Genomic DNA, 22,653 nt, shown 5'->3' with positions numbered 1-22,653 from the left:
CCAGGTGCTGATCATGTTTCTACTGGAATATGAAACTAAAAGGGAGAGAATTACTGAAAGATTTTACAAACTCACTTGGTTGGTCAGAAGATCTGAAAACACTGCCAAGGAACCAGACAGACATGTACTCTGATCAAATCTATCAATTTCTGAGGGAAATATATTTTTCATAAAGCTAGAAAAATGTGTGTCAATATATGATTAGGTGATCTGTTGACAGTGAAATACTTTAAAATCCTTGTTCAAGAAAAGGAAGTATTTGAATGGCACACTGATAAAGGACCATCTGGACAAGAAACACCTGGCTTAATTTTCAGGCATTTCATATTTTTAAATGTCTGAGTAATTTAAAATATTTTAAACTTATCTTTGGAGCGAAAGAACACACCCCCCCAAGAGCGCCCAAACCCAAACAACAAAACCAACTCTGAATAAATGCAACTTAGAAGGTGAAACTTCAGCAAAATGGTAAGGCAATGAGGTGTGGAGGGTTATTTTAAAGTGTACTGGGTGAGGATGACTCAAACCAGCTCCAATCCTAACCCCTGCAGGTATGTCCGTACTTGTGTGTTTACAGTGTAGGACCAGCTCTGTGAAGTTTCAGCAGCTGAATGCATTAGGTACAATTTACTTATAAGAGCAGTTTCATTAAGCTGAAATAATCAGGGCTCACCCAGCAGAATGATGAAAAACATTCTCCATTATCACACTCTTGAACCTCTCAAATAAAATAATATTTGATTGAAAGGCTGAAGAATGACTGACAAGCACTAGTAATACATTTAATGAAATGCCTTTTCCTGTAGGGATGCAGCTCTGGTTGGGAAGAGAATGGGGAGTTGCCTACACCATGCTGAGGAGGAGATGAAAAGGGCAAGTCAGTAGAGTTGACAAAGAAGGTGGTCTGGGAATAGTAACTTTAGAGCAGAGTAACAGTGATGGGTCTCTTTTGTTGACTGATGCTTTCTGTGTTTACGCTGCAGAGCAGAACAGTATCCTGCAAAAATCACTGGGAAAGATGGTCAGCTTCCTTCCTGCCTGGCAGGCTGCTGCTCCACTTGTCTGTCTCACCCATCACTGAGATCATAGCACATATATTTCCTGACTGACCAGCTCAATGGCTTTCATTGCTGGGCTTTATCTGCTTAATTTCCTTGCTGGTTCCACCCTCATAGCTGCAGAGCCTTGAAAAGTATCTCCAGCAAAGGAACTTCAGTCAAAGAAGTATGTAAAGCATCCAATATATTAAAAGGTACCTAAAAACCAACAACAGAGGAACAGCACTTCAGCTGGTGTCCCTTAGCGCCAGCAAAAGACTCAGAGAATCCCAGGATGGATGAGGCGTTACACTGCATTACCTCACAAGGGTATTTGAGACTTACAGAGTACAGAAAGAGTCCTTTTCCAGTTATTTCTCTATCACTTTCTCCACCAGTAATCACAGTCAATTTACTGTATTAGACTTTTGTATCTTCATACACCTATGGAAGGTTTTATGCAAACATCCTCTCAGCCTTACTACTGCTTTCTACAGGGGTAATGATGGACTGACAGCAATATAAAATGGACAGTTCTGGTAGTGACCCAGACCCAAAACAGCAGAACAGTGTTTGTCAACAGATTTTCATGCAATTTCTAAATGGTTTTGCTCATTTCAGTTTACTTTTAGTTTAGAATGTTGTTTTTTTTTTTCTCGTGTTAGAGGTTTGTAAAAAGTTGTGTGAAACACAGGCAAAAAAAAAAAAAAAAGATTGTCCTTATAGCCCAATATTGGCTAATTTTAAAATCACAGAGTTCTATGTAAAATTTCTAAATCTTTTAAGCACCTCAGACTGTAAGAGTTCCCAAAGTGCCATTCTGATTTATATAACTACATCTCTGATATAAGTCATAGAAAGAGGAAAAAAGCTTTAAAGCAACTCTGCACCATGCAGTTTCTCTCTGTGAATTATTCTCCCCATATTTTTATATAATAATGTAAATTAATTACAAGGATGCCAGTTTTAGCTCTGTGTTTATCAAATGAAATTACAAAGAGATTCCCAGGAGTACACTGTATGAAAGCTTACGTTTTTAGAAATATTTGAGTTGATGAGAAATTAATTTTTTCCTTATTAGTTCTAATTTCACAAACAGAAGCTTCTTTGTTCCTAACTAGCTGCTATAACAGCTTTGAGTCTTTAATTATTAGTAATTATTGACTAAAGATTTGTTATTATTTGAAAGTTGCAGCCTTTTGGTTCTAACTAATGAACAGGATGGGGTGGAGGAAAAAGGTACTGAATTATTCACTAACATTTGGTTTAATTACAATCAAGTGAGCCTTTCTAAATTGGAAAGAACTTGGTGAAAAGCAGAAGACAAATGATATTTTTCTGTATAAATAATGAATGGCCACATTTTTAAATTTAAACACCACATTAAACAGCAAACAAGCAAGGAAACAAACAAGGGTAAAAAACCCACTCTACACTATCCATTTTAGAGAATTGCCATAAGATGTAGTTTTTTGTGAGCTCAGAACACATTCTGTTTGACCTTTCTGGAGTTCTCTTTCAGAGCTGATGTTGTACCTGCTTGGCTTTAGGGAGTGTCATTCTATTCCACTAAAAAAAATATGCTGAAAACTCCATAAAGGGTTTTTCCTTACAGCTTATGCCTGATTTTCTTCATGCAGTGAACAAAACAGATGAGTTATACTGCAGGACTGTGTGTAAGAACACTATTTTCAAGAAACTGTATTTTGCTTCAGAATTCAAAGGTGAAGCAGTATCTCAGTCACTTAACTATGCACTTTTTAAAATCCTATACCTTCTTATAAAGGACATATTTCAATTAAAAACCAGTTTGATGGAGCATAAGATACTCCTTCAGTGCAAAGAGCAGTTGTAAGAATCTAAAAATTTTATTAACTTTCTAAATACTTTTCAAAATGCATCTGTCCAATTGCAGGTGCTCTGCTCCTCAGCACATTTATGCACGTCCTTATCCTTGGATACTGCATGCCCTTCAAATCCTCATGGTTAAATTGCATCTTTTGCTGTAACTTCATCCAGATTTGTAAGATGAATGTATCCGAAGTAGATGCATGGCCTGGAGTTCACATCACCTTGTCTAAGCTTGTATTTTAAACAGTAAGAGCTTGGAATTTTGGAAATACTGTCCTGAATGAATCCTGCCTCTGGAGAGGTCAGATCAGTGTGTGTGCTGCCAGGGCCAAACAGTCCCTACCCCTGCATCACTGGCAGCAGCCAGCTCTGCCCAAACACTCCAGGAAGAGGCAAAGAGCAAGGACAGTGAAACCCAAAGTGTATTGCACTGCCAGGAGAAAGTGTCAATCCCTGTAAATGTTACCTACAGCTGCTTTCAAACCCAGCCAGGGTAACTCACAATCCCCCATTTCTGGAGTGACCTATTTGCTAGGGAGTTTGTTCCTAATGATCTGTAACTCCAGGTATCTGTTAGTTCATCTCAAATCCAAAGCATGCAGGGAGGTTTTGTGCAACTCTCTGGAGGACGCTGGCATCACACCAAATGAATGGAGCATTTACAGTGGAACAAAAGTAATCTGTGATGACTGATGTCGTGCCTCTGGCCTTCAGCTGAAACGCACCTGAAACTGTGAAGAAGGTCCTCCCCAAAGGCTTAGTTGTCTTGGCAATTTAAACAAATGAAGCATACTGAAAGTGTTCAGGTGGGATTATGGGAAGATGGCTTCCAATTTGGGTTAATTTGGCACTGTGAAGAGAGAAATACTGGATTTCATCTCCTTATAAATCTGTTCAGAACAAAAAAAACCCAGAACAATATTTACGTTGTTTTCTTTTTCCAAATGCCACTGTTCAGTTGTGCAAATATTCAAATAAACCAATAACAGCTTGCCAGAAGACAGGCTGCTAGGAAACACACAGTTTGTCTCCTCCTCATTATTCAAGAGTGTGCCCTGAAACATTATCTACTGCATGTAATTCAAACCATGGTCTGTTGAAGAATAATTAACTTCTTGTTCTGTCACATCCACCCATCCAAGACACCCCACTAGTGAACAGATCTCAACATTTCTGCAAACGAGAAAAGCTGTAGTGTGAAAGTGGATAAAAGACCGACACTGAAGATGGTGGCAAGCATCAGCAGTTCATGATGCCACAGTGCAACTTTTTATACTTTTTCTCTAGATCACACGCATAACGTGCACTCATTTTTGCATTATAATTGGCTAACAAACTACATGCATGTGCCTTCTACGTTTTTGTAATTGGTCATAAATTTCTCTGTTTCTTGGTGTAGATGTCAACACACATCGGCATTCCACACTTCTTCTCCCTCAAAGCTGTTTACCTCGCTTGTTCAAGGACACAGCTCTAACTCATCAAGGCCGAGGCTGCCTGCAGCTCCATTCCTATTCTACAATTCCCCTTTTGTGCTTTTCAACCACAAATGCCATGTTTCCCATCCTCTGCAGGGCCCTTTGCAGACAAGATAGGAAAGACGGTACAAGCATCTCCTGTGTCGTTTCCAATAATTCCTGAATGCGTTTGCGAATTGATTTTGATTCATCTTTTAAATTCATGCAGCACATACCATTGAAATCTTCACACACATATCCATGGGATAATCACAAAAATCAATAGCTGCATGGTTTTGTGAAGCAGTGTGACAACTGCTATCTACATTAGCAGCCAGTGGAGAAACAAGCTAGTGGCTGTGTGTTCCCTTACGTTCCATAAACGTCTGTCATGGCGACAGCCTACTGACGGTGTGTTCAGTGCTCTCTGCAATCTGTGCTGTGCAGTGCAGTTTACAATGGTGGTGTATTGGGCGTTACCACACCTGACCAATGGTGCAAGGCCCCTCTACTGTTCTACAGCGGATTCTTGGCCATGCACTGTCCCTACAAAGTAAAACTAGATCTGTATGCAGTGCTCTGGATTGTGCCAAGCTATATGCTGGCTTGCTTTGATCTCTACCTAACTGCTGACACCAAGCAGTGTGATTTTGATAAATCAAACCGCCGGGTGTAATATTTCAGTTTCTGGTGCCACTTTGTTTGGTTTAGTGCATGCAATAGGGTACCCAAATATTCTTGCTATTCCAGAGAGCCAGGTGACCCACGGCAAGGTCTGTTGCTCCGAAGGGTGTTATGCAACACAGGCCAAACACAACGAGCAGGCACTCACTGAACTCCTGGCATTTGTGGAGACACACGAATATCCACGTCCCCAGGTAACAAGATCCCGTGTTTGCAAATTGTGAACCCAGACTGGAGCAGGGTCTGTCACTTGGTGACTGTACAACAAAAAATGTGTTAGAACAAGAGGTATTGTACATGAGGGAGTAATAATAAGATGGTTCAGTGTAAACACAGCTTTCCAAACTCTTGCCTGCAGGGTTTCACCCAGAGTAGCGGTCATAGTTGTAGGAGTAAGGATGGTAATACTACTAAATGCACCAGTGGACAATGAAGCCTGTGCTGATTTTAGAACTCAGTGAGGAGGGAAAGTAAGGCTATTCAAGCCATCCCCTTTACACAGTGGAGGAAAGAATACTAAGACTATGTGCTCTGCTTGCAGCCTCTGGCAACAAAACTACTGTTGGTGCTCAAGGAAGACACCACTTTCCTCCCTTAACCTCTGCATCAGCTCACAGGGAAAACATGAATGAATGTACAGTTCTAGTCTGTCTGCTGCTACCGGTGAGCATCCTCACGGTAGCTGTGATCAGGTACAGGAACCAGGAGAGAGATCTGTGCCACTTGACCAAAAAGCATGAGATTGGCAGAGATTATCCTTCCATAGTTCTGTCTCAGAGACACAGCAGACCTGGGGCTGATTTTAATGATTAGAGACAGGCATTTCAGCAATGGAAATAGCACTCTCCAATTCTAAATAGTATTCAGTTTCTGAGGTTTTTTTTTTTTTACCGACAGTGCCTTTTTGAGAGGTGACATCTCCTGCCCCCTCAGGGATCACTCCACTCCCTCGACAGAAATAACACAACTTGCCCAGAATTCCAAGCATTTTCATTTAAAGATTAACTTTTCTCTTTATTCATAACCCTCATGGACATCAATTGCTGATCACAGCTGAGCCTTTTAAATGACTCCTCATTCCCATTTGCCACACTCCATCCAAGTCTGATAGATTAAAAAACATGAAAGTACACAGTAAGACATTTTTTGTTTTCCCCGTCCTGTATGAGAACATTTTAATGAGAAATGAGAAATAAGAGGGAGGTGGGGGAAGGCTTTGTACAGCCCCCACTGTTCGGCCTTGGCTGAGCTGCTGGCCTGGCTGCTTTCCCTTAGAGGCTCTGATGGCACTGCCCTGACCACCAGCGAATTAAAACACACAACTGTTCTATGACAGGACACACACTCCTGCCAAAGCACATCAGAGATAACAACTGGACTTTGTTAGAAACTGTGGGAGGCCACAGGTCTGACATTGGAGTGGGAATGCCCTGGGAGGAAACTCCCTTCTAGTTCAGGGTGAGAAACCGAAGCTTTTTCCCAGGGTTCCCCCTTCTCTCATTTAAATCTGGCTTTGTCACTTCAACGGTGCTCACTCCCCTGTGCTGGAAAACTCTGTATCCTCTGTCCACGCATTGGTCTCTGTCTAGAACCACGCCCCTCTCCGCTCTCCATTGTTTGTGGCTGTGTCACCTCATCCCAGCTCCTCCCTTCTTCCCAAACCCCATTGGTTTGTTCATACCTAAACCCTTCCTACCCTTTCCCAGTTATATACATGTTACACTGCGCTCAGGCCATGCTTTTCCCCATTACCCGGGACCTCTGTGACTCTGATCAAGATAAGCCTGGTCCCCTCCTTCCAGCCCCAACAGGGTTGGAGGAGAGCCAGAGAAGCTCTCCCTGTCCAGAGCCTAGATAAGGCCATGACCCTTCCTGTTCACCCTATTTCCCCCTGCTCTTTCCCCCGGACCTCATGGAATAAAGAGCTGGACAGCTACATCGGGGTGAGAGCCTCTTTTGGAATCTTTGCCCATCTCCAATATTCCTCCCCTCAAGGCCTCGTATCTCTGGGCTAGCCTAATGGTTTAGGGGCTGAGAGAGGGAGAAGTGTCATACACCTTGTCCCCTCCCCTGCTCTGGGCTTGGTGCCTTGTGCCTGAGTGCCTCGTGCTCCTGTGAGAGAGATCAGCACCCTCTCTCTCTAGCTCCTTGATACCAAGACCCTTCAGCTGCGATTGTGGACCTTCCTGCCTGTCCTACCCTCCACCTCACCTGTATCTTGCCGTCCCTGGACCTTCTGCCATTCCTACGATAAAACCCAGTTGGATTCCTCAAGTCAAGAGCCCTCCTTCTCTCGGTGGTCAAGCACGCCTTATTGTGCCTGAGTGTAAGGTGGGCTGGGGGAGCTGGTGGTCCGGGCCGGGAGGGGATTGCTCTCGGGAAGGCAGTCACGGCAACAGCCCCTGCCCAGGGGTTCCTGCGAGAAACTGCAGCAATGGTTGTTCCACAAGCTGAGGCGAAGCAGCCCGGCTCTGAGGGAAGAGCTCCACACCCATCCCAAGTCACCTGAGCAGCAGCTGTGCAGAGCCAACACCTCGTGGCTGGGGTTGCTTCCATCTCTGAGGGAAAAACTTGCGAGGGCGTTTTCTGTTCTTTGAAGCTCTGAAGGGGAAGTCTCTGCCTGAGCATATCCCGCAGTGTCCAGCATGGGCACTTCCAGGAACACGGGATTTGCTGTGGAGCCCTCCAGGCCGCGGGCTCAGAGACAGCCAAGACCAGGCTGCAAGGACAGCCCAGGGCACTGGCTTTGCTTGTTTTATTTTGTAAAACCAAAACCTCTCATCTCTTACCAGAACAAGGTGTTGAAACTGTGGTTGCTGGCACACGCCAAATCTCCTGCTGGATAAGAAAGGACTGGGGCTTGGGCCTGAGCTGGCACTGCTTAATTACCTGAAAAGCTCAGACCTTTCAACTCACATAATACCTGGACCTTGGAACAGACACATTCCCAGCAGCCCTTCTCCCTCTCAGGGGAGAAAACAGTCATGAACAAGCAGTAAGTGAACATGGGGAAAATTTATCATTAAATGCAAAAACCCCAAATCTCAATCAATTAAGGGGGGGAAAAATTACCTTTACATTGGCAGAAACATGATCAGAAAAATTCAAATTCCCAAGACCCCAGCCCCCATGAGCTCGTGAACTGCATGAGCCCAAATGAGGAATATTATACAAACAAGAGTAAGGACTCAATAATAAACCAAAGCTGGAGCTACTCTGCATTTCAAATTCCTGATCTCAAATACAGACTTCAGCCCAGTTCTGAAGAAGATACTTCCACATGAACAACTGTGTAGAAAATCATCCTACCTGAATCTGGATTTTGTCGGACAGTTCTCTTGCCATGTTATAGAACTGGTTGGCTGCAGCATCAAGGACCTTCACGACAACTTTGAGGCCTGTTCTTCCCTTTACTCTGCCATAAACATCCACTGCAAAGTTGTAGTTTGCAGGAAGCTGAAAAGCAGCCTTGGATAGGAGAAAGGGATTCAAGTTTGACTCGTGGAAAGGGCAGACATTGGCACCGAGGTGCTGACCACTGATCCTGGCTTTTGAGGCAGTGGAGGCAGCAACATTCCCTGCATTGCCCTGAAGTGGCCGTTTCCTTTTCCCAAGCTGCACACACATGCACTACACACACACACACACTTTACCTCACTGTGCCTTGTCCTGACATCCAGGGTGTCCCTCTTGCTGACAGACCAGTGGAACGTTAACCCCGGCACAGCACTGCCGAAGGAGAAAGGAGTCTGAGTTCTGGTGATGCCCATGACATAAACTGGCATCTGGAAAGAGAGAAACCAGCCTGCTTAGGTAATGCCAGCATGCAAACCACACACCTGCCCACGGCAAAGAGAATTAAACTTAAAATTTAAGTCTGATCACTGATCAAGGGATGGGGTCTCTTATGAAGAAAATGGTTTGGCTGCTGCTTATGCTACAAGGATGCATCACACAGAAGAGTCAACCCCCAACTGGTCAAAAGCCAATTGTGATTCCTTCTGATTTGGTACATGTTCTACAAACACCCAACACAAGGATTTGAATGGTTTTATTTTTAATCTTCAAAACAATTCATTCACCTGGGATCAATGAGCTGGAATGGCTGCCCCCTCCATCAGCTCACAACCATGAGGGAATGTGCAGTTGTAACTGGTCCCATTTTCCTCAGCACTCTGTCTGCTGCCACTGGTGAGCATCCTCCTGGTAACTGTGATCAGGTAGAGGAACCAGGAGAGAAATCTGTGCCACTTGACCAAACAGCAGAGATTGGCAGAGATTATCCTTCCATAGTTCTGCCTCAGAGACTCACAGCAGGCCTTTGGCTGACTTTAATGATTAGAGAGAGGCATTTCAGCAATGGCAATATCTGTATTTCTGGATAGAACAGACATGCTTGAGATTGTCAGCATACAAAGGACAGAAGCCTCCACTGCAAACAGAAAGAAGATGAGAGAACACTTCTCCAGACTGGAGGATGCTGCTTCAGTAGGGCTTGAATCTCCAGAAATCTGGCACAGATGGTAAACTTGGTTTGAATTCAGATTTAGTATTACAGAATCACAAATGGATTGGATTGGATTGGATTGGATTGGATTGGATTGGATTGGATTGGATTGGATTGGATTGGATTGGATTGGATTGGATTGGATTGGATTGGATTGGAAGGACCTTAAAGTTCACCTCCTTTCCCCCCCCCCCCCCCCCCCCCCCCCCCCCGCTGCTCTGGGGGCATTCCTTCTGCCCCAACAGCTCTGTGCTCACGACCTCCAGCTGTGTGGAGGACCTGCGGGCTTGTTGGGTTGTGCCAGCAGGATTGCTGTTACAGCTGCACAGAAATCAAAGGTCTGCCTTAAAAACCACCCAAACAATTTTCGTGGGACATGGATTTAGAGAGGGGACAGTGACTGACCCCTGGCCTGCTCCAAACTGGCAGACTGACTCCACCTGGATTCAAACAATCAACAGTGTTGCAAATAAAGCCAGTACATGCATTGGACAATTAGAACTTTCAATACATATTTAATCTTCTACTACTACATCCCTTTTCTTCAGAATACAAAATGTGACTCTTGAGATGCAGTGGTGAATCCTCATGATAGAGGTCTCTCCTTGTGGTGACCCTGAAAGCAAGCAGATAGGACCTTTCCAACACAGCCTGTGTGTTAGAAACTTGGCACTGTTTATTGCAGTGCTGGTCACTCAGAGGACTCCTCCTCTAATCAAGTGCCCTGAGCTGTCGTTTTTGAGGCGGTCATGACACAAAGCAGAGACATCAAGCAGTCTCAGATGGTAACTATTATTGAAGATGGTTGACCTTTATACACTTTCCAGTTTTTTCTACTTCTTCCACCCTAACTATTGGCCACAATAAGTCAACATAACACTATTGGTGAAAAGTAACAGTGACTTCAGTTAACTTTCTAAAAATACTTTTTCTAGCTGAAAAGTTCCCTCTTTATCTTTCTTGAATTCATCTCTTCTCTTAATCTCTTTAGTAACAGCCTTAGAGAAAGCCCCTTATAAGGTTCTTCTTACTTCTCAACTTCTTCTCACTCCTTAGCTAACAGGCCCGCTGTTAGCCCCTTCCACACTGTGTGTTGGATAAAGAGTTTTTATCACACACAGAATTCACAGAATCACAAGGTTGGAAGAGACCTTCAAGATAACTGAGTCCAACCCATGCCCCAAACACCTCAGCTAGACCATGGCACTGAGTGCCACATCCAGTTTTTTAATACACATCCACCACCTTTCTGGGCAGGCCATTCTAGAACTTTATTACTCTTTCTGTGAAAAACCTTGTCCTAACATCCAACCAATACTTCCCTTGGTGCTGCTTGAGACTCTGTCCTCTCATTCTGTCAGTTGCTGCCTGGAGAAAGAGACCAACCCCACCTGACCACAACCACCTTTCAGGAAATTGTAGAATGCTAAGATCACCCCTGAGTCTCCTTTTCTCCAGGCTGAACAACCTCAGCTCCCACACACGGAATACATATTCATTAGCACTACCTGCTTGTTTGATGTATATGTATTACTTCATTTTATTTATATTATAGTCATGCCCCTTATTGACAGTTCTCATGTAGTTCTTTGGGGTCTGTCTTCAATATCCTTTTAGAGGACTGTTCCTCGACTCCCACTTTTGAATAAGCACATTATCATTGTTTTGAATATACTTCTGCTTGGTCAGCCTTGCAGAGCTAAGCTTGTGTTCTGCCTGACTTCTGTTTGACTCAGTTACACCTTCCTCTATTTCTCCAAAGCTATGGTGTTCTGTTCTACTGTCCTTTTCAGAGAGAAATGCTGTTTTGTTCTGCTGTCCTTGTCAGTGGATATAATTTAGATGCCATTAATTAAATCAACGACGGCATCACAGCAAAGCACTTGTCCAGTCACTTGAAGAGATATTAGAAAGAGCACAAGAAAGCACAACACTGGATGTGCTGATCAAGAACAATGATAAGTCAAAGATGCACCTCAAATTTAGCCAGTGACACAAGGCACTGACACTGAAGGAACTGAAACTTGGTTGTGACCTTCTTAAAGAAACTCATTGTCAAACAGTGGCTCAGAAAGCAAGAAAAACAATTCCCTTCCTCACTGAACTGCAGAAACTCTGATTTCCATCTACACTGACAGGTACAGGTGTTGTCTGGGAGTGCTTATGCAGAGTTGCTACAGTGCTCTCATGTCCCAGAGAATTTAATGGCTTTTACCCATAGACAATAAACGCCCATAAACTCCTTCAGTTAGTGACTGCACGGCATTTAATTGGCCATCTCACTTTGCCTCTCTGTCACTATAAAAACCAACCAGGTATATTGTATGACAGACACTGTCATACAAAAAGGCACTTTGAATCTTTTGAAATGTAAAGCATCTGAATTTGCTTTCATAATTTTCAGTCCATAATTTTTATATTTCAGCCACCCCCTCTATTTTTACTTTTAATTTTTTTTCTTTTTGTTAAGAATTACTCTTTCCCTGAATGTATCATTGTTGTGGTTTAAAACCAGGTAGAAATTAAGCTCTATGGAGCTGCTCCTATTTCCCTAACCCATCAGGGGAGACTGAATCAAACAACCTCCCCTTAAACCCACGGAGCAGGCTGTGGCATTGCAGTGTGTATTTTATAGAGGTGAATAATTCTAACTGGAGCAGTAGGAAAGACCAGACAGTATTTAACTCACTTTGACATTAATCTCTTCATAAGGAAAAAAAAAATAATTAAACTTGAGAGAGCAATAAACACTCTCCTGAATTTTACTGATTAGAATGGAAGACTGAGGAAGCAAAAATGGAAGCCTGGAACACTCAGCAAGTGAGCAGGCAGGGAGAGGAATTGCTTGCACCTGTTATTTTGGTGACTTTTTAGGTACTGAGAGAAGTAAGAAAAGTCTCTGCTCCCTGCTGCTGCTTTAAATCACCTCACACCCTGAATCAAGATGGTATAAACTAACTTTAAGGCAGCACTAACACAAGAAGGTGTTAGAAGGTGTAATCAGGGTTCCTAAATGAGAAGGATGGTAATTGCTGGTCATTGGCATCCTTCAGCTGATGAGCAGCCTACTAGCCTAAGAAATGAGAGAGGTTTTGTACTGCTGTGTGACCAGAACCTCTTTGTCAAAATATCTGCCTGTGGAATAAAAACAACAAATGAGCTGCTCCTTACACATTGAGAGGAGTTTTCCTGACATGCTTGAAAAACATGTTTTTCTTTTGTTTTGATTGCATTTATTAGTCATATGGAAGATGGTGAGGAAAACAGAAGGGATCAGCTTTATCTGAAATTTATGAAGGATCCCTAGCTGACAAGCTTTCTAAAAAGCAAGTATTTCTTGATACCACCTCTACTATTTTATGTATAAATATATGCATATCTCATGGTTCTTCACCAGTAGGAATTTTTATTGCAATACAACTATGAAATGTTATCTTGTTCTCAGGAAAATAAACACAAATCACATGTGGGAGTGTGATGCAGGAATCCGTGTCACAACCAGATTGTGGGTGGTTTCTGACAGCTTCTCTGGCCACACACCAGAACACCCCAAAATCCTGCTGTAGCTACTCAGAGCTGTGGGCTCCTTGGCACTTCCTATTCTTGCTGCTGGGTTTTACCTTCGCTTCACAGATCCCTGGCTTCCTGAAGAGTGTCCTGGGCACAAAGCAGAGCAAGCACTGTGGCAGAATCCTGTCTCTTCCCTCTAATTTCTGTGACCATTACATCTACTTCTGAATCAATATTAATAAAGTCAATAAATAAAGTCAGTTATCTGATAATTTGTGCCTGAATTGTGTCGTCATAGTTAAGAATAAGTAAAAAGTCCCATCTGGTTATCACAAGACATCCCTATCTAAACTTGTGAACACTTCATGGCACCAGTGAGGAATTTTAGCTGAAGGCCTTTGAAGGAGTTCCTAAATAGTTCTGAGCTTAGGAAACTCCAAAGCTTGGAATAACTCCAGGTTCTTTAGTACTGGTTCACATTGCTTTCTCAGCTGTGCTCAGGTGAACACCGAGACTGAAATTCTGCCAGGACATCTCTCGAGGCATTGTTAGAGTGCAATTTATGAATCTAAAACTAGCACAGAAACAAGAAAATAGTGAAAAGCAGTAATGGATTTGGAAACATGCTGAGTACGTTTTGTGTCATGTTGGTTCTCCCCACAGGCCACACCTCATTTCTTGAGCCCTGGGCCTCTCTTGGGGCAGCAGAGGTGTTCCAAGTCATTGCAAGTGATGATTGTGCTGCTGGTAGCAGAAAGTCCCTGCTCCTGGTTATCAGAGGTCAATATCAGGCTGCATGAGGCCCTGAGCAAGCTGATCTAGTGACTGACATCCCAGTCCATGGCAGGGGGTTGGAAGGAGGTGACCTTTAAGGTCCCTTCAAACCCAAACCAGTCTGGGATTCTGTGATATCTTTAGAACATAAAACTGCTTTTCCCTCCCCAGCCCTACTTCCATCAAGTCCAACACCTGTGAAGCAATGGTAAATGGGAAAGGTGCAGGAGGCCATCAGAAACAAAAATGTCCTGAAATCTGAGATTTATTGTTTTTCTGGTAGTCTAAGTATACTTTTAACCATTTTCAGCATGGGCAACAAACAAGAAGAACTGAAGGCCATGGTGCAGCAGCAGAGCTAAGATGTCATTGCCATCACAGAAACGTGGTGGGATGGCTCACGTGGCTGGAGCACTGCACTGGATGGCTACAAGCTCTTCAGAAGAGACACGAAAGGGAGAAGAGCTGGAGGGGTGGCCCTTTATATTAGGGAGGCTTTGGACACCGTGGGTATTGGAACCAATGATAGAATGTTGAATGCCTATGGTAAGAATTAGGGGGAAGGTCAACAAGGCTGACATCCTGCTGGGAGTCTGTTATCATCCACCCAGCCAGGAAGAAGGGGTGGACAACTCATTCCATAAGCAGCTAGAGAATGTTTCAGGATCATCAGCCCTTGCTCATGTAGGAAACTTCAACCTGCCAGACATCTGATGGGAACTTAATACAGCAGAAAAAAAGCAGCCCAGGAAATTTGTAGAGTGTGTGGAGGACAACTGTTGCAGCTGGTGGGTGAGCCCACCAGGGGAAGGACTATGTTAGATCTGCTGTTTGCAAATAGAGATGGACTGGGGGGAGATGTGTTGGTTGGAGGCTGCTTGGGCCACAATGATCATGAAATTATAGAATTTGTTGCATTGCAAGTTGATCTGTAGTTAGCATTAATCAAGTTACAATAAGCAGTCCAACTCAGCTCCATGTACCAGCCTCTGTGTTTGCCTGACAGAAGCTCACAGTCAGTGGGAGCTCTCCTGGGATGCAGACATTGTATTGGTTCAGAGTCTTGGGGCACACAGGTAGACCAATGAACTGTCTCGACCTGGAAGTTGAATGGGCTATAAAAGAAAGCTCCAGGCAATTAATGAGGCTGTTTTTCTGAGGAAACATGAGTGGTCTGTCTTACGTCTCAGACATGGGAACACCAACATAGCAGGAATTCTTGACATTTTGTGAAATCAAAAGGAACATCAACAAGACTTTTACATTGGACTTACAGAGGGCAGACTTTGGCCTGTTTAGGAGACTTATTCAGAGAGTTCCTTGGGAAGCAACCCTTAAAAACAAAGGAGTCCAGGAAAAGTGGGCGTGCTTCAAAACAGAGATCTTGAGGGCACAGGAGCAGACTGTCCATGAGTGCCGAAAGATGAGTTGATGAGGCAAACACCCAGCCTGGATGGGCAAGGAGGTTTTGGAGGAATTTGGGAATAAAAAGAGGATGTATCATCTTTGGAAGGAAGGTCATGTCTCTCAGGAAGTATTTAAGGGGGCTGCTAGAGCACGTAGGAAAAAAATTAGGGAGGCCAAAACTCAGTTTGGACTTAAAATTATGACTTCTGTAAATGATAATAAAAAATGTTTTTACAAATATATCAATGGTAACAGGAAGGGTAAGACCAATCTTTGTTCTTTATTAGATGTGGGAGAGAACTTAGTAACTGCAGATGAGGAGATGGCAGAGATGCTTAACGCCTTTGCATCAGTCTTTAGTGGGAATGCCTTGTCCTCAGGACAAGTGTCCTCCTGGGTTGGTTGATGGTGTCAGGGAGCAGAACGGGCCCCCTGTTATCCAAGAGGAGGCAGTCAAAGAACTGCTGAGCTGTTTGGATTTTCATAAATCCATGGGAACAGATGGAATCCACCCCAGGGTGATGAGGGAGCTGGCAGATGAGCCTGCAGAGACGCTCTCCGTCATTTAGCAGCAGCCCTGGCTCCCTGGTGAGGTTCCAGATGACTGGAAGTTGGCCAATGTGAACCCATTCACAAAAAGGGTGGGAAGGAGGATCCTGGGGGTAGGTTGTGTCTGACCAACCTGATCTTCTTTTATGACTAGGTGACTCTCCTGGTGGATGCAGGAAAGGCTGTGGGTGTGTCTGTTTGGACTCCAGCAAGGCTTTTGGCACTGTCTCCCACAGCACACTCCTGGAAAAGCTGCAGCCCACAGCTTGGACAGGAGCACTCTGTGCTGGGTTCAGAACTGGCTGGATGGCCGGCCCAGAGAGTGGTGGTGAGCGGTGCTGCATCCAGCTGGGGACAGGCACCAGTGGTGTCCCTCAGGGCTCTGTGCTAGGGCCAGGTCTGTTCCATATTTTTATTGACCACATGGATGAGGGGATTGAGCCTTTTGTTAATAAATCTGCAGAAGACACTAAGCTGGGAGTGTGTGTCGATCTGTTGGAAGGTAGGAAGGCTCTGCAGGGAGACCTGGAACAGTTGGATGGATGGGCAGAGTCCAATAGGATGAAGTTTAGTGAGTCCAAGTGCCCAGTCCTGCATTTTGGCAACAATAACGCCCTGCAGCATTATAGGCTGGGGACGGTATGACTGGACAGTGCCCAGGCAGAAAGGGACCTGGAGGCACTGGTCAACAACCGGCTGAACATGAGTCAGCAGTGTGCCCTGGTGGCCAAGAAGGCCAATGGCTCCTGGCCTGTATCCGGAATGGTGTGGCCAGCAGGAGCAGGGAGGTCATTCTCCCTCTGCACTCAGAACTGGTGAGGCCACACCTCGTGTGCTGTGTCCGGTTCTGGGCCCTCAGTTTGGGAAGGACATTGAGATGCTCGAGCACATCCAAAGGAGGCAACGAGGCTGGAGAGGGCCTGGGAACACAAACTCTGTGAGGAACAACTGAGGGAGCTGGGGGTGTTTAGCCTGGAGAAAAGGAGACTCAGGGGTGACCTTATCACTCTAAAACTTCCTGAAAGGTGGCTGTGCTCAGGTGGGGTTGGGCTCTTTCTCCAGGCAGCACTGACAGAACCAGAGGACAGAGTCTCAAGCAGCACCAAGGGAAATATTGGCTGGATTTTAGGAAAAGGTTTTCCACAGAAAGAGTGATAATGTACTGGCATGGCCTGCCCAGGGAGGTGGTGGAGTCACTGCCCCTGGATGTGTTTAAAAAAAAAACTGGATGTGGCACTCAGTGCCATCCTTTAGTTCAGGTATTGGGACATAGCTTGGACTTGATGATCTTGAAGGTCTCATCCCACCTGGTCATTCTGTGAATTCTGTATGAATTCTAGGAATTCTGAGCAGCTCCCAGCACTCAACCTGGGCAGCAATGTCAGCAGACAAAACAAAGGTTTTACTGAGCAATGGCCCTTTGATGAAGCAAAACATTTACAGTCAGGCAAGTCCATTTGTACACAAGGGGGTACACTCTGGGGGTACAGGTAGGGCCATGAGGTCACAGCAGGCTCTAGGGTCACAGCAGGCTGAGGTCAGAGCAGGCTCTGAGGTCACAGAGGTCCCAGAGCCCCGTGGTTCCAGAGCACCACAACGCCCGAGCAGGCAGTCCTTGAGCACAACTGTTGCGGCATCAGCGGCAGTAGCAGCAGTGGTGCTGACATTGGGACAGTGGTGGCAGCAAGAGCGGCGGGACTGGCACAGGGCAAGGCAACATGGCCCTTGCTCTGCGCCTCCTCCTCCTGCTCCTCCTGGCCGTGGCCCTGCCTGCCAGGGCTGCCCAGGCTGCTCCGCTGCAAGTGTGGGGAGCAGGTGAGCCATCAGCCTGGCTGCCCTTTCCCGGGACAGCGCTCCCTGCTCCCCGGGAAGCGCTGGGGATGGTTTTCCCGTGGGCTTTAGGGAGGATTTCCTCTGTGGGAGGGAGTGAAGTCCCGTGGCCCCTGGACTGCTCCAGCTGCCCTCCCAGGGATGTTGCACAGGGCCTACCAAAAGTGTGGAGACTGGCCAAGAGACAGAGCAGAGCTCGCCAGGCCCCTGTGCAGCTTTGGCCTTGTCCTTTCACATCTGGCTCCCATGGCCTTGCCCGACCCCCTTGCAGTGCCCAGTTCCCACAGGCAGATGGGGATCCCAGCACACCAGGAACTGGTTCTCATTAGTGCTCCCTTCTAGATGAGCATGCTAGGACGGCTTTTCCATCAGCTTGGCTCCATGAAGATTTCCAGCCTCTTAAGTCTCGTGCAGGTATACTGTCAATGTTCCTAAAAGAATAATCACTGACAACCTGGAAGGAACCAGCTGATAGGAGCTCCTGTGGCTGTTGAGTTGCAGGTGTGTCTGCAGGGAGGACTTTTCAGGCGCCTTTCCTGGTTGCTAAACACAAGCCCGGCTCCCATCACAGGGGTGAGTGGTGTGTCCCTGCTGACCCCACAGGCTGAGCCATGGTTTTATGGGATCCATCCATCTGAAATGCAATACTCCTCTTAAGGTCCTCCAAGAGGGAGCAACAAACCTGCAGGAAACAGTAAGGCTCTAGAGACATCCGAACACATGGAGAAGATGCTGAGTGATCTGGAGAGACACCGTGGTGGGTGCATTTCCCTCAGCCTTCCCCTGGGACTCAGCAGCCGGGGCCTTTCCCTGCACATCTGGACAGGCCCTGCCCGGCACAGTGGGAAGGGATCCATGGCAGCCTCGCTGCCCCGCTGCTGCTCTCCTGGCCTGCAAGGGCTGTTTCCCAGCCTGGCCTGGCTGCAGCTTGTCCCCAGCTTCTGCAGGAAGGCATTTTGCACCAGCTGACAGGGAACCCCAACTGCACCATGGGCCATGCACACTCTGATGTCCCCTGCAATTTCCCAGTCACTGAGCACATCTGGAGGGGCAGCTGTTTGGAGGAGGGTGGGCCCTGGAGCAGCCCCAATAACCTGGTCTTTATCCTGAATCTCATCCATGACTTAGACAAGCTTTGCCTACTGAAGATGCCACGTTCCCGCTGGGGAACAGCCCCACCTGATCCAGCTGCCCCTTTTCCTTTCTCCAGAGATGGATGGAGAGGCTGTGCTGAAGGCTGAGTTTCCCAGAGGAAGCAGTGGCTCATTGGCAGCCTCTGCTGCAGGAAGGGAGGCGCTGCCAGGCACAGTCACAGGAGGTAATTGCTGTGCCTCTGGGCCTGAGCCCTGCTGAGCCTTGAGCTGCCCTCTCTGCTGCTTGGCAGTGCGGGCACACAGCATTACCTGAGCCCCTTGCAGTGCTCACTTCCCCATAGAAGGGGGATCCCAGCACACCATGGAACATTTCCCATCTGTACTCCTTTCTAGACTGGGACCGTGACTTGCATCATTTGGAAAAACTGGTAAACCATGGTTTAAGGATCTTGGAGTCTGGTGAAGGTAGGTTATCAGCAACCCTTTCCTAACAGAGAAATCATTGTCCAGAGGAATATTTATGTGTGATTTCCTTTAAGATCTTTTGAAGTTTGATGGATTCTGGAAATCCTGTCCTCCAAATTCCTACTCCTGTGCCCAAAAGCGATCCTACAGGAGGGTCCGTGTCAGTGGGAAGAAGGAGCATTTGCCTGTCCATCTTCCTCCCATGTGCAATGCCAGAGTGTCCTTCCTTGTGCTCTGTGCAGCCCCAGAGAAGAGCAGAGAGGGAAGGGGCTGGGCCCAGGGTTGGGCCCTGGGGCTGAGCCTTTCACAACTCCTTTGCCTGCCCCAGGGAGCCTGAGCTGCCCCTGCTGCCACTGCCAAGCCCTGGCCCTGTCTGGGGCTGGGTTTAGAGCTGCTGGCAGCTCCAGGGAGTCCTTTCTGCCCCGACTGCCCCGCAAGGGGCTCCTTCCATCCCGGTGTGGGGCCACCGCAGGCTCGTGGTCCCCCTGCCCCTTCTCCTGAGTGGAAGGCAGAGCTGAGGGAGTGTCTTGGAGGGCACCAATTGCCCAGGGGCACTCACTGCCACTGCAGCCTGAAGGAGAATCTTCAGCAGTTTCACAGGAGCTGTTCTGTCCTGCCTTTCTTTGCAGCTAAACCTGAGGATGAAGAGGATCTGGAATCCCAACCCATACCCGTCACTGAGCATCTGGGAGATGCTGAGGGTAGGTCAAGGCCTTTCCCCCTGCGAGAGCTGCCAGCTCAGAGCCCAAAGCTTGGCCAGGGGGGCATCGCTGCAGATGCCAGGACAGAACCATGCACGAGTGTGCCCTCGCCCTGGGCCATCCCCTCACCGCTCCTGGGGCTCAGTGCTGCCCGTGCAGATCTGCAGAGATGGCAGAAGCTTCTGTGGCTGTTGAGTTTCAGGTGTGGCTGCAGGGGGAACTTTCCCAGGTCCTTTGGTGGATGTTGCTCGCAAGCCCAGCTTCCATCGCAGGGGTGAGTAGTGTGTCCCTGCTGAGCCCACAGGCTGAGCCCTGGTTTTGTGGGATCCATTCCTGGGAAATGGAAATGTTTCTCTTAAGGTCCCCTGAGAAGGAAGAGCAAACATATAGGAAGTAGTAAATCCCAGGAAGAATCCAAACATTGGGAACAAATCCTGAGTGATCTGGAGAGACAGTATGGTGGGTGCATTTTCCTTTGCCTTCCCCTGAGACTCAGCAGCCGGGGCCTTTCCCTGCACAACTGGACAGGCCCTGCCTGGCACAGCAGGAAGGGATCCATGGCAGCCTCACTGCCCCACTGCTGCTCTTATGGCCTGCAGGGCTTTTTCCCAGCCTGGCCTGGCTGCAGCTTCTCCCCAGCCTCTGCAGGAAGGCATTTGGCACCAGCTGACAGGGAGCCCAAACTGCACCATGGGCCTGAGATCCCCTGCAATTTCCCACTCTCTAGGGAGATGCAGAGAGGCAGCTGTTTGCTGGAAGGTGGAGTTTTGGAGCAGCTCCAAAACTCTGGGTATTTTCCATGTCTTTATCCACCTCTTTGACAAGCATTGCTGGGGGCAAAACAGTACAGCACAGAGCAATTACGGCATGCAGGCTCAGGGCTTTGGGCACTGAGCAGTCCTGTGCCAAGGGGCAGCAAGGTGCCTGCAGGCCCCAGCTCTGAGGGAAACAGAGAGCGAGAACGTCCTGGCCCTATCCCCCCTGCTGCCAGCTCAGGAGTGGAAAATAGCAATGGCTCATGCTCCCCATTTCTCCCAAGATGTAGCTGGCACCTCAACACATGCTGACAAAATCCGGAAAAGCATGAGAATAGATTTCTGCTGGGGAACATCTTGTTTGATGAAGATGATGGCCATTGTGGCTGGTGCAGCACTTGGCCTGATGATGTGCTCCGTCGGAATCTGGTATTGCTGGAAAAGAAAATGGTGAGTGTTTTGCTGATCTTAGCCTCAAAAAGCTTCCTTTAAAGGTTGCTGGTAGTCAGGGAAGATTCCCAGTGAGGCTGCAGTGGAGCTGTGGCCAGTCCATGGCTGTCCAAAGAACTCGGCTCAGGGCTCTGCTGTGCCCAGTGCTTTCCTTGGCCCCTTCATTGCTGGGCCTTGTCCTGGGGGCCCGCTGGGGCTGCAGCCAGTGCTGGCTCCCACTGAGGCTGCCTGGCCAAGAGCAGCCCCAGGGGCACAGGGCAGAGGCACAGCAAGGTGGGGAGGAGAAAGAGCAAGGATGAGATTGCCCCTGACAGGCAGAGGCTCTCTGGGGCCCACTCCTGGCCAGGGAGCCTGCCCAGAGCCATCCCCTGCTCGCCGGGTCCTTGAGGAGCAGCTGTCCAGCTGGGCCAAGGTGTGCCAGCCGCTCCAGCCGTGCTGGGGAGCCTTGCCAGCTCTGGGCCCTGCTGTGCAGGAGGGTCCCTGTGTGCCACTGGCAGCTGGGGGCCTCAGCCACTCCTCTCTCCACAGGCACGACCTTGAAGAAAAGCTGAAAGCTTGTGGCTGGTACCGAGACCTCTGTGGTTGGAGAATCAAGAACAGCAGCTTTGACACTGATTGCATTTTAATTGAACCTTCAAGCCCTTTGGTGCTTTGAGGCCACAGGCCCAGACCACCATCCAGGGCATAAGGTGAAAGGCCCAAGAAAGGATTTAGAAGCGCTCAATTGAACTTTCACTGAGAGCTTGCCAAATCAGCCCTTCTGTTGCCATAAAGAGAAGGAGCTGTCACCCCAGTGTCCGGGTGGTTCCACCAGCAAAGCCCACCCAGCACCAGCACTGGCTGAGTTCCATGGCCAGGAGCAGCTGTGGATGCCCACAGTGTGGGCAGGCAGGAGCCAGGCAGGGGCTGCTGTGACCAGCGGTGGGGCCCCAAGGGGCTGGGGGAGCCCATGGGGCAGGCAGCAGCATGGGGCTCCTGAGAGAAAGCAACCCCATTTGGTGTTTGTTTTTAATTTTTAGAAATTAGACATTTTTAGAAATATTTCAAAATATATTTTCTGTAGAGAGACATTCCCAAATAGTTCTTTGCAATTGTTATAGTAGTTAAGGATTTTAGAAAGTAGTTTTAGAATCTTGGAAAAGAGACCCCATTTTGTCTTTGCTTTTCATTTTTAGACATATTTAGAAATATTTTTTGAAGAGAGAAATCCCCAAATTTTTCTTCCCTTTTTCCACAATATCTCCATATTTTTGAAAGTAGTTTTACAGGTCTGGAAATTTTGTTGCACTTATGCAATAAAAAATAAATTGCATTTAATTGGTGATCTTTACTCTGGGCAGAACTAAGGCACCCTAAGACACCCAGTCTGCTTCAGAGGCTCTTTTCCCACCGGAGTCTTGTGCTTAATCACAACAACTAACAGCAGCTCACTCCAAGGGCTTCCTTAAGCAGATTGGGGCAAGCACTGGTCTCTGCTCTCTTGCCAGGGACAGCACCCATGGAACAGCTGGAGCTGTGCCAGGGCAGGCTCAGGCTGGAGATCAGGAAAAAGTCCTTCCATTCTTCCCCAGAGGGTGCTGGC

At 47.1% G+C, this 22,653-nt stretch overlaps 1 protein-coding gene across 1 annotated transcript in view; it reads right to left on the bottom strand.

Moving 5' to 3' along the window:
- Window positions 1–21,002, bottom strand: part of LOC116807435 (nuclear pore membrane glycoprotein 210) — a 62,288-nt gene extending 41,286 nt beyond the window's left edge. The window contains 3 exon segments of the mRNA XM_072918099.1: window positions 8,339–8,485; window positions 8,683–8,814; window positions 20,919–21,002. Coding sequence (XP_072774200.1) covers window positions 8,339–8,485; window positions 8,683–8,814; window positions 20,919–21,002 — 363 coding nt within the window.
- Between the last annotated feature and the right edge of the window lie 1,651 nt (window positions 21,003–22,653).

The sequence above is a fragment of the Taeniopygia guttata genome, chromosome 24 (genome assembly GCF_048771995.1).
Source record: "Taeniopygia guttata chromosome 24, bTaeGut7.mat, whole genome shotgun sequence".
NCBI lineage: Eukaryota > Metazoa > Chordata > Aves > Passeriformes > Estrildidae > Taeniopygia > Taeniopygia guttata.
This window is presented reverse-complemented; position numbering and strand designations above follow the sequence as displayed.